This window comes from Augochlora pura, chromosome 1, assembly GCF_028453695.1.
Source record: "Augochlora pura isolate Apur16 chromosome 1, APUR_v2.2.1, whole genome shotgun sequence".
In the NCBI taxonomy this organism is placed as follows: Eukaryota; Metazoa; Arthropoda; class Insecta; order Hymenoptera; family Halictidae; genus Augochlora; species Augochlora pura.
In genome coordinates, this window is record NC_135772.1 from 2,315,251 (window position 1) to 2,328,432 (window position 13,182).

The 13,182-nt window shown below is 33.0% G+C and overlaps 1 protein-coding gene across 1 annotated transcript in view; it reads right to left on the reverse strand.

Annotated features, from left to right (window-relative positions):
• Positions 1-1,139: 1,139 nt before the first annotated feature.
• Positions 1,140-13,182, reverse strand: part of LOC144468649 (mannosyl-oligosaccharide 1,2-alpha-mannosidase IB-like) — a 94,470-nt gene continuing 82,427 nt past the window's right edge. The window contains exons 4-5 of the mRNA XM_078178268.1: positions 5,717-5,896; positions 1,140-1,483 (exon numbers count right to left, since the gene is read on the reverse strand). Coding sequence (XP_078034394.1) covers positions 1,175-1,483; positions 5,717-5,896 — 489 coding nt within the window. The 3' untranslated portion in view covers positions 1,140-1,174. The remainder of the gene's footprint in view (positions 1,484-5,716; positions 5,897-13,182) is intronic.

The window sequence follows — 13,182 nt, forward strand, 5'->3', positions numbered from 1 at the left end:
TACACCTTCGTATAGCAGGAGTGTCGCGGCGAACAGAGTGCTCGTACTGAAAGAGTTAAACGCGTTCGGCACAAAATGACCGCGTCCTAAGAACCAATTGATTCCCCGTAATTCGGCGAAGAAATCGCAGAAATTAACAAATATCTCCGCAAACCAGTGGCGCGAGCTTACAACAGTTAAAATGGCTTCGAGCGCAAAGGGTTAATCTATTATTCTTTTAGATAATAATTTCTTCGGACTATTTTTTTGCTCTGCTTTTCATTTGTTTTCAAACTGTTGTAAATGGACTAAAACACCATTGGTCATTACAGAAATCCAACTTCTAAAATGGACGACGACATCACCGTGAATTGGGAGCCAATGACGGAAGAGCATGATTACTATAGCATCGACAGAGTATTAGAAATGAAGAAGAATTTGTATCAAGACAGGATCGATTATTGGAAGAAGAAGTACAATGTTACCGACATGCTAATGTGATACTAGATTCAGGTTATGGTGGTGCTTGTTCTGTGTGCACCGATGTTAATCGTAATTACAATTAGATGTATAGTAAACTGAGATTTCACAGTAGAAATGTGTCGAATAATTTATTCGCTGAACAACAAATTTTTAAATGAAAAAAGAATCGCGATACCTTTGACAATTTTCTAAGAATTTAATTTATTCTAATTAATTATTATTGAGTTTTATTGCTTCTATTTTGACAGAGATTTTTCATAGCTGATTGTAAATAATTTTTAATTTTTCTCAGAGGGGCCAATTGTTATTGATAATAATTCTAGATGGAATTAGTATGGATTATAGATAGAGCAGACTATAATTCTTAAGAATTTATGAAGCAAGGTATATGGAACCACATTATCCAATTATTTATATACCTCAGGGATATTAATAATATTTTATAAATGATATAAAAATCTCAGAATATCCTCTTGTTTTTTAGAAATATTTTTCTTTTACAACTTACAGTATTTTCTTTAATAGTATAATAATTATTATAATACTGACCAAATTTGCTGTAATCTATATTATGTATATTATGATTAATACATATATGTATCACATTCAACACTTAATTATAATATATATTAAAATATATTATATTATAGTTAATATATATATTACAATTAAGTGAAGACTGTACCAAAATTTTGCATAAATTAATTTGAGGTTACGTTTCCCTTTTTACAAGTAAATTAATGATAGAAAAGCACAGAGTTATCGACAGAAATGCAATGACATTAAAATTTATTAAAAATAACTTACGTTGCCCCCATTTTCCAGTCCTCGGATGTATATAATTCGGATACAATCCTTTCGGTTTCTCCAGGTTCTTCAACACTTTCCTAACGTTCTCCACTTTGCTCTTGTAGACTGGATTGCCGGTGATGTCGCTCAGGTAATTGAATTCCAGATGCATCGTGCCGATTTCAGACAATATACTGCAACCACTGCTTGCCCAGCCATAATTTTTGCTGGCCTGAAACATGAATGGTAAATTCGGGTTAATTTAGTGAGGGATGAAGACGATGGGACGCGAAGCTTTGCACATTATTTTGTGTATATTCTATGTATAGATATTGATATATATATATTTTTTTGTCGATTCTATATTCCATGTTGTATATATTTTGTTGATTTTATATTGGATATACATATGGTATATATAGTTTGCCGATTTTATATTCAATATATATTCTATATAATATTCTATATTCAATATATATTCAATATAATATGCTATATAATATTCTATATTCAATATATACTCTACATAATATTCCATATAATGTTCTATATTCAATATATACTCTATGCAACATTCTACATTCAATATATATTCAATATAATATGCTATATAATATTCTATATTCAATATATACTCTACATAATATTCCATATAATGTTCTATATTCAATATATACTCTATGCAACATTCTACATTCAATATATATTCCATATAATATTCTATATTCAATATATACTCTACACAATATTTTATATTCAATACATATTCTATATAATGTTCTATATTCAATATTTATTCTATACAACATTCTATATTCCATATATATTGTATATAATATTTATTCTATACAACATTCTATATTCCATATATATTGTATATAATATTTTATATCCAATATATATTTTAAATAAAATATTCTAAATTCAATATATACTGTATACAACATTCTACATTTACTATATATATATATATTCCATATAATATTCTATATTCAATATATGCTGATTCTATATTGTATAAAATATTCTATGAACATTATATCAATTCTATATTTCATATAATATTCCACAAAATGTCGATACAATATTCTATACACAATATATTATATATATACAATATAATATATTATACACTATACAATATATTATACAATATAATAATAATTGATTTATAATATATTGATTTATAGAATAATATAATATTATATAGAAAATATTATATAATATAATACTATACAATATTACATAATATAATGCTCTACAATATTTTAATTTTTAGTAATTTCATATAATTTCCCCATATATCAATGAACAAATTAAGAAGCCGTAAAATTTCTCTGAATTAACGGAAACTAAATTAATTTCGATAGATGAGGAAGCAATAAAAAAGCCGGAGACAAACGCAATAAAATAAATAAAACATAAAACAGTATGATAATCGCGCAGCACTTGTTGCCTCATTATTCGTTTAGTTAAAAAATTTGCAATTGAAACTGCAGAGTACGTTGCTGCGGTGGTAGAGACGAGTCGACGAAATCGTTTCAAATTAACCGGCGAACACAACGCGGCGCCGCATCCCCTGCGTTTCTAATGCGCGCAGAAATACCACCGTCGTGGGGGGGGGGAGGGAGGGAGGGAGAGAGAGAGAGTTTTACTGCATTCTCCGTAGATCTTTCCGGTTCTTTTTACGCTGCCGCGGGCATATGCATTACCGGCAACAAGGTGGAACAAAAAAGAGTAAAAAAAAGAGAAGAAAAATAGAAGCGAAGACTGAATTTCACCGCGGCATAAAAACCCTGCCCGCTTCCTACGTCCTCGTTCTCGCCGGCTTATACACGATTTGAATATTTTTCATGTTTCCGACAGGAAGAACCTACCCCCGACCCACCGTAATGCTTATGTTGCAATTGTTCCGCGGAAACTATTATTTAATCGGACATTTAAAACTAAACTGCGCGACTCCATGCAAATCTACGCGGACCCGTGGACGCGGTTTAAGAAATGAAGCCTCGTGCCGCGGAGTAAAAATCACGTTGCAAAATAATAATTATCCATCACGTTGCAAAATAATATAGTTAAATTATCGACGTTGTTTGTATTTTAAGAAATTGATAAAAGAGTTCCGTGTGTCGTAAGACGCTATGTTTTTCATAAATAAAGTTCCGTCGGGTTGCAAAATAATATTTATCCGTCACGTTGCAAAATAATATTTATCCGTCACGTTGCAAAATAATATTTATCCATCACGTTCCATGATAATATAATATTTAAATCGTCGACGTTATTTATATTTCAAGAAATTGATAACAGAGTAACATTTGTCATAAGATACAATTTTCATTATAAATAAAATTCCATCACGTTGCAAAATAATATAATATTTAAATCGTCGACGTTATTTATATTTTAAGAAATTAATAGAAGAATTCCATGCGTCATAAAACTCTATTTTTTTACGTAAATAAAATTCGCTTGTATAATATTACATATACACAAATTGCATATAATATAGAGGATACTGTGGTTTGGAAAAACTATTTTGCATTTAAAGTTGTAATCGGCGCCGAGTGTAAAGGGTTGAGTCAAAAATGTGTATATAACATTTATCGGATCGCTTTTTTCAAAGGTTCTTCCGCGAACGCATATTTCGTATTTTTCACGTATTTTTAGCGCAATAATATTTGCGTTGTAAAAGGGGAACAGCGTTTTGCAACAAAATATTTTCTCAGGCATCGACAAATTTTTGGGTGCTTTTTTTTCGTGGACGATGTTGGAATTTGTTACGCGCGGTATTTTTTAAACAAAATTCGTATCGATTTCGATGGGAGTGGAGAGAAAAAGGGTTGTGGTGTTCGGAGGTTCGAATAGAGCTTATGAAATTAAAATTCAGTATTTATAGTGATATATAGTTTTAAAATGTAGTATGTATAGTGATGTCTAGTATTGTAATTTAATATATTTTATATAATGTTCTATATCCAATATATAATCTAGATAATATTCTATATTCAATATATATTCTCTATAATATTTTATAATCAATATATATTCAATATAATATTCTATATTCAATACATATTCAATATAATATTCTATATTCAATATATATTCAATATAGTATTCTATATTCAATATCTATTCTATATAATATTCTATATTCAATATATATTCTATATAATATTCTATATTCAATATATATTCTATAAAACATTTTATTTTCTATATATATATTGATTCTATATTTCATATACATTCTATAAGTAGATTTTATATAGCTATATCGATTCAATATTCTATACATAAAAAGCGTAAAAAACGTCGCGTCCAAACGGGCATGACAAAAATTTTTCTAACATTTTTACAAGACATACAACTAATTAAAATAATTAAGAGACTAAAGCCACTTTTACCACGTCTACGTTTCTTAAAATTAACATAGACGATTTTTATTTTTAATACCAATTCTCGAGTGGCTAAAAAATATCGAGCGAAAGTACAAGTAAAAATGAACAAATTGTGAAATTATAAAATCAACAAATAATACAATGATAAAATCAACTAATCAATCAGTAAAAAAAAATCAGTAAAAAAGAGATCGGTAAGAAATCAGTAAAATAAAATCGACAATAATTTATTGTTTAATCTGTCCGACAAAGGAACTATTTAAACGAACGTTTTAAAACAGTTCACTGCCACGGAATTTGAATTTACAGATTCGAAAGTATCCCGCGTTCGGCAAGAACATTTATTGAAAAAGTTGCCGGCAAATAAAAAGCGAGCCCGCGCGAAAGTTTCGCAGTAACAGATATTTCGTTCAACAAAACGCGCAAGTTTCGACCGGATTTAATTCATCGCCGAAGGTGCGCTACTCCTTTATCTGAAAAATCCAGGGGCTCGCTCTCGGGATACGTTGAATCCAAAAAGCGACGAATGCAGCGTCGCGGCTTTTTAGTGGACCGCGCGTCGCGACGCAAACGCGTCGCGGATAATTAACCCTTTGCACTCGAATAGTGAATCAGAGGCATCAGTAAAATTATTCTATTACGTTCGAAAATAATTTTTATAACAATAAGGTTTAGTATTTAAAAAATTGTCGACAGTTGAATTGTTGGTAAGAGTGGCAATAATTAATTTCGTACGCCTAAAAGTGCACTATTATTGCGTATGATGGAAATACTATGAGCCAGGAAAATATAATTTTCTATATTCAAAAAATATATTCTATACATATAATATTCTATAGTCAATATATATTCTACACAACATTCTATAGTCAATATATATTCTACACAACATTCTATAGTCAATATATAATATATTCTATATAATATATTCTATATAATATTCTATAAGCCAGGAAAATGATTTCATATTTACAGTTGAAAATCGCGTCGAGCGCAAAGGGTTTGTTAACGGGTTTGTTAACAAGACCCGTCGCGAAACCTACGAGATCCCCGAGACTTACCCCGGTGTGCAGGTTGATGAGAGAATGAGGAATTCCGGTTTCCGTCTGGAAAGCAGGCAACATCCGTTCGCCGAGCTGAGCCGCCTTATCCCGGAACATCACGTCCCCGGTGAGCGCGTAACAAGCCAGCAGACTCCCCATGAAACGAATGTTTGTCTCGAAAAGTGATATCTCGGAGTTCTGGAAAAAAAGAGAGCAGAAGGAGGATGTTAATATTAGTGGGCGAACAAGTTTGGCGGATAATAAACTATGGGGCGGGTTGTAGCCATGAGATTATGGCGGTTGTAGGCGTAAGATTGTATCACTATGGTATACTTATGATTATTATGATATATTGTAATAGATGATGTATTTTGATATATAGTGTGTCATGATATATTATGATACATTTTTATCGCTATACTATACTTATGATCACTTTGATATATTAGAATAGATAGTATATTACGTTATACTATAATATATAATATGTTACGATATATTATGATATATAATAAATAATGACATATCCTGATACATTTCTATATCGCTATAATATACTCATGATTATTATAATATATGCTAGTATGTTCATATTCTGTCTTTAGCACGATTATTTATTATTAAATTAGCTTCAGCAATCGTTTACTAAATTCCACTTCAAATTATAGAAACGAAAATATAAAAATGAATCAATTAATAATTAAAACAGCTGTCACGTTTAAACTACTTGCTATCTCGAATACAAAAAATTACTAAATATTCTGCAAACATTCTAAAATAAGAATGAACAATCTCTTTATTAAAATTGTCACTGTCACGTAGTAAAAAAAATTCGCGAAGTTCATGCTCCTTGATTTGATCACCGCTTCGAACGCGGCTTAAAGTCATCGCTATCTCGAAGTTTTCGTTAATAACTCATAAACAAAGCTGCGGATTGCAATTTTGCAAAGGAAAAAGTTACTTGAAATTACATCACGAACCCCTTACTACACAAAAGTATAGTAATTTTACTATAGTAACTTTTTACTTTGTTTAGTATAGTATTTGTTCTAGCATAGTAACTCATGTGACAAGCACTTTGTATTATTTTTTTGTCATGTGACAAGCACACTTTATTTTTTCTCCGTTATCCCTTCCCTCTCCTCTCTGCTCGAAAAAATTAAAAACAAAATCGTACGAACATTTGTTGCATACGGTTTCGCATTTTTGCGTCACCGTTTATTTTGGTACACTTCATGCTTCACGTTCGTGTTCATTCTGTTTTATAACATGACGCTATTACCCATGGTATTGTTCTTACTTAAAAGTACAGTACGGTAATTAAACGTGCTATGGAGAACAGTTGCCATTAGCCCACGTTGAATCGTATTTGTTTTTCATTTGGTAACGGAAACAATGTGCGTCAAAAACTCCGAACTCATTGTGTAACGTGTTTTTCATGCATACTGTATTTTCAGCGAATGTTAAAGCGAGAGCATATTTATCGAAATACGATTTGAAAAATATCGCGTTTCGTTTTTTTCTTTGCGCGCGAAGAAAAACATATTCGACGATAACAAAGGTGTTGTTAACGATTGATTTAAAAAAAAAAACGACACGTTTAGCTCGCTGGAAAATGCGAAATATGTTTCTATAAATTGTTATTACAGTTTAGGATCAAAAGTTTAAAACAACAGGTTTTTATCTCCTTTTTTCATACTAAGTAATAACAAAATTTAGAAACAGAGCATTTTACTGTTATCTAAAATAAAATTCAAGTTGTTTAAATCAGTTTTAAAGAAGTTATTGTAATTTGGAAGATGTCTGAATCTATCTATCTATCTTACAATAATATTTTTATATTGAAATATTATATTATATTACAATAATATTTAGTATATTGAAATACAATCTATATATCAATAATATTTAGTATTCAAAGTTCCAAATAATTACTTACAACTTTAAACAACTCATAAATATAAATTTTAAATATAGTATAAATATACCTATATTACATTCAACATAATTAAATATGAATATACATGTCCTCAACACAAAGAAGTGCTGGTATTAAAGATAAATTCTAAATAGTCACATAATAATAATTTATACTTAAATTCCACAGTATAAATTCTAAAACAGTTTTAAATCAAGACGGTTTTTAATTATACTTGATCTAAATATTTAGACGGGACAATCCGCGARCGATGGGGCAGGCCAGTATATATTTCGGGGCTCGTGAAAGCGGAAAGTCCAAGCGCATTTGGTAATTTGAAAAAGATGTTGTCGGAATAAATACTCCCGGGCGCTGTGCAAATTGAGATGCGCGCCCACCGACCTCTGCATTTACCATTTACAGTCAGTCCCATAAGTATTCGTACCCTCGTTGCTTAGAAGAGAAATCTGTTGAAATCAAGGGACGCGTGTAAAATATTGCAATGAACCTTTTATTACCTCATTTAATATTTTTGGATGTGAACGGAAGAGGAAAAGTTTGGAGGAAGCCTAACACAGAACTAGAATTAAAAAATGTACAACCAACTGTAAAGCACGGCGGCGGCTCCGCGATGGTGTGGGGTTGTATGGCGGCATCCAGAGTGGACAAACTTGTCTTTGTCGATGGAATTTTGGATAAGATATCAAAATATACTCAAATAAAATCTGCACTCGAGTGCGATTAAGCTTGGTCTGGAAGATGACTGCTATTTTCAACGCGACAACGACCCGAAGCATACTGCTCGGATTGTTCGCGAGTGGATACTTTACCACGTTCCCCATTTTTTACGTACACCGCCTCAGAGTCCAGATACAAATCCTATAGAAAATTTATGGGCGGAAATAGATAAAAGACTAGGCGAGCATGAAATTTTCAATAAACAAATGCTAAAAAACAAAATTTTGTAAGTTTGGAATGGTATTGAACCAAATCGAAACCATAATATCGCATTGAAACTGGTAGAAAGTATGCCGAATCGATAAAACGATATAATAAGTCATAAGGGTGGAACCACTAAATATTAGAAAATTAATCTAAAGTAAAAAAGCTACTCTAATGTGCGATTTTTTGACAAAATCTGGTACGAATACTTTTGTGGACTGTTATCGCGTACTACGAGGAGCAAAATCAATATATTTTTCTTATTAGTTAATCAATTTTGTTATAATTTGGTATAAATAAACTTTATACATGTGTTCATTTGTAATAAAAAGTTTATCGCAAAATCTTACATGCGTCCCTTGATTTCAACAAATTTCTCTTATAAGCAACGAGGGTACGAATACTTATGGGACTGACTGTATAATACATCGAGCCGGTGCATCGCGGAGCCTGGCGCTTAGGAGAACGCGATGCCCGGGTACCGGACGCGGGAGAAAAAACCCCGTGCATTTTTCTCCATTTGTAAATTCTGCATCATTCCGCGTTTCCTCATTAAACTCGCGCGAGCATGATACCGGACATTCGTGACGTCATTACAAAATAGTTACGCCCCTGTGAACGTCGCCTAAAGTAACTCACTTTATATACACGGTTCCACCCCTCTGCCGTCAGCTTGGACAGCAAGTTAGAAGAGAAAAACCGACTTCTCGGATAATTGCTGGACTGAAAAACTGTTTTTAGAGAGATTTGTCTCGGACTGTAGCTAGTAGTATTTTAATTTCAAAAATATTTATTACAATTATATATACGGTATTATTATGTATAATATACGTTATTCTACGGAGATTTTTTAGTCTGGATCAATTATATATTTTATGAACTTTGGAAGGTGTGGGACATTGGTTAATGTCTTCAGAGAAATTATAGCATGTATATTATACTGTTATATTATGTTGCATAATGTTATATTGTATTATGGATGTGTTATAGATATATATGGTAGATGTATTATAGACATATCATTATAGATATTTTATTATAGATATATTATTACAGATATATTATAGATATATTATAGACATATCATCATAGATATATTATGGATATATCATTCTAGATATATTATTATCAGAATCACTATTATAGACATATTATTATAGATAATTTATTTGTAGATACTTTATAGATATATTAATATAGATATTATATTTTAGATATATTACAGACGTATATCATTATAAATATATTACTGTTAAATACATTATTATAGCCATTTTATTACAGATATATGACAGATATATTACCATTACATTCACTAATATAAATATATTAATATAAGATACATTATCAAAGTCATATCATAGATAATCATAGATACATTACTATAGCAACTAAACAATATAAATTAATAACAATTCTCCCTAATAAATTTGCCTTTATCACCCTAATATACCGCAAATGTATTGTACACTCATCGGACATAATAAATGCGATTTGAGTCAAACAATTTTGCTCGCGTGTTGGTCGGGACTGTGCTCTCTCTCTCTCTCTCTCTCTCTCTCTCTCTTCCTCTCTGGCATCGTTTCACCCGTACACGATGTCGGCATAAACGTGCAGAAATGCAGCTACCGTCTGCGAATAATACTCGTTCCGCGAAGACGCGATAAACTTGCGAGATTTAAAGTTCGCGCGGTGGCTTGTATCCGAGTTTATACGCCGCCGCCGTCGCCGTTGAGGACAGAACGCGTCTGGAAAGCGGCGGGAGAATTCGGTAATTAAGTTTCCACCGTGTTTAATAAGCTAAGATTATTATTAGTTTATGAAGTTATTCAAAGCGACAAAGTGTCTGGAAACTCGTCCCGTTTACTTTATTCCGTTCGGTTCACGCTTAATATCGTTGTCAGCGCGGATTCCGGGAGTTGTTCGGAGCTAGTTACCAAAATTCCTGCCTGAAACACCATAAAGCGGGGCCACGTAAACCGTGCTCGAGTTACCGTGGAAAATCGCTGTGAAAGATTTAGAATTACGCGTCCGTATTTAATGGCGGATTTCTTTCGTAATTTGTGCTTTTAAGGTGAAAGGTTGTTGTTCATTTTTAGGACACCGGTAGAGAATGAAAGTTGATATTTGTTAAATAATATTCAGTATTATTTATTAAATATATTTTATATTATATTAGATATACGTCAGATATATATATATATATATATATATATATATATATATATATATATATATTATATTGCATATTTTATTGTATTAGATGCTAGAAATTTATTTATCTATTACTTATCTATATTATATTAGATATTTATTAATTATTATTCCGTATTATGCAACCCGCAAATATTTATTAAACTGCGGGGTTATTGTAGATATTAAAGTTATCTTCGCCGAGGGCAACAAAATGATTTTTTTTAATCATTTTGTCCAGTCAAAAATATGGACCTAAAATAGACGAATAATATTATAATATTCCTTATAATAAGAAAAAATGCATAAACGTATAAATTGAATAAAAATACCAAAAGGATAGGTTACGATCAATAGCAACGATTATGGTTCAGCTTGACATACTATCCATTGTTCAAACAACAGCACAGATGTTAAAGTGCTCGCAGAGTTATAAAAAAAGCGATTCCCTTATTAACAAAAATGATTCGTCGCTATCAATCCCCAATTTTCGCGAAACTAGGGCCGATATTTTGCCATCTTATCAGCAATCGACAATACTTCTCCATTCACTCTATTCGCATAAACATCCACGTTCCACCCATACTACACAGTGCTACTCCACCCTACACAGTGCATCCATATTTTATCGCTTATTACACACGAAGTATAACATTTTGTAATTCGCTAGTGTTTTCGATGTCTGGCCTCGTACATCACCGAATCGAATCTCTCGATTACAGGAATCACTGTCGCGCCCCGTTACGAAAGCGATCACGTCTTCCTCCTCCTTGATAACACCTCCGCCACACCCTCCCTGTCCACGGTATCTCGCGTATTAGGACAAACTGCCGCGCGATTACGACAGGAGGAGCCCCGCTCGTATTTCGCAATTTTCCTGTCGGCTGGCGCGGCTCAGCGAGACGCGGCAAATTACGGCAAGCTATTTACGACCATCGTACGCACATTTCGTTCCATCATGCTATACTTCTGACGCCCCGTTGCATCGCCGATACGGTGTAACCAAAGTTCTCAGTGTTTCTCATGCGTGCCCCGCGAATCCAATCTATCGTCACGCTGTGTAACTGGGACAGCAAGTTCTACACGATTGTCGCTCGACTGTGCCAAGCAATTCGGTAATAGGGATTTCATTGAGAAGTTAATAGTTTCACGAAAAGATATTAATTTTTTAATGATTTAATTTAAATTACTAAACGATTTTTTTCTTCGATTACGAAACGATTTATTAACAGCCTCATCAATCGTAATATTTCTAACAATTTAGACAACGTAAACCAGTCTTTTTAATGTTAATAAAAAATTAAAGTCACTTGGGTCCAGTTCGAAAAAGCAACCAGCTCAAAGCAGTCCACTTCCTTGCAATAATTGTTAGACTATTCCCATAAGAAAAGCGTAAGTTCGATGCCACTGAGAGGTTTCTAGCTCAAAGAAAAGAATATTAATTTTTCAGCGATTTTATTGAAATTACAAAACGATTTCTTTTATTACGAAACGATTTATTAACAGCCTCATCAATCGTAACATTTCTAATAATTTAGACAACGTAAACTAGTCTTTTTAATGTTAATAAAAAATTAAAGTCACTTGGGCCCAGTTCGAAGAAGCAACCAGTTGAAAGCAGTCCACTTTTTCGCAAGATTTATTCGACTATACCTATAAAAAAAATCGTAAGCTTGATGCCAGTGTCAGCCGTGCAATAATTAACAATGGGTGTTGGCTGAGCGATCGTTGCTCCAGACGGTAACCATGGGTCACGAAGTAACCACGTTGAAGCAACGGTGAAACGTTCCTTTAAACGGAAGGGAATCGGTCGGCGCACATGTTGCGAGTGGTTGTAAGTAGGCATTTATAAATTGATCAAGGGGCGAGAGGCTAAAACGAAAGAAAAATGGTAGAAAAGTATCGAGGACGAAGGGCTCTGTGTATTACACCCGGCCGATAGCTGGTTTATGGGGGCCGTTAAGTTAAAAGGACTCGACGTCTATCGGATGTTGCTGCACGACGCAACACACTTTCCGGTTTGGCAGGTGTGCTGGATTAACTCGTTTACTTAGGACCTAATAGCGCGGCCTTCTTATTAAGCATGTAACTTCGTTAAAAGGAGCCGCTCTACTCGGTAGCCTTTAACCCGATTTCCGGCGATGGGATCGTTGCTCCGTCAATTTTATGCACCCTGCGTCGATATTTTTTCCCCTTCACGGGGCGCGGCGCGCAATTTCGGAATTATTCAGGGAGCCTTGCCTTCAGCGATCGAAACACAGCTCGCGCGGTGTTAGCACTAATATTCTTTGTGACACGGACGTGTACCTAGCCGGCTATTTTTGAGCTCAGGACTTTTTCACCCAGATATGGCGTCACCCATATCTGGGTGACATTAATTTCTGATCAATTTTGAAAATTTATTTTCATTGCAATATATTCGAGCAAAATG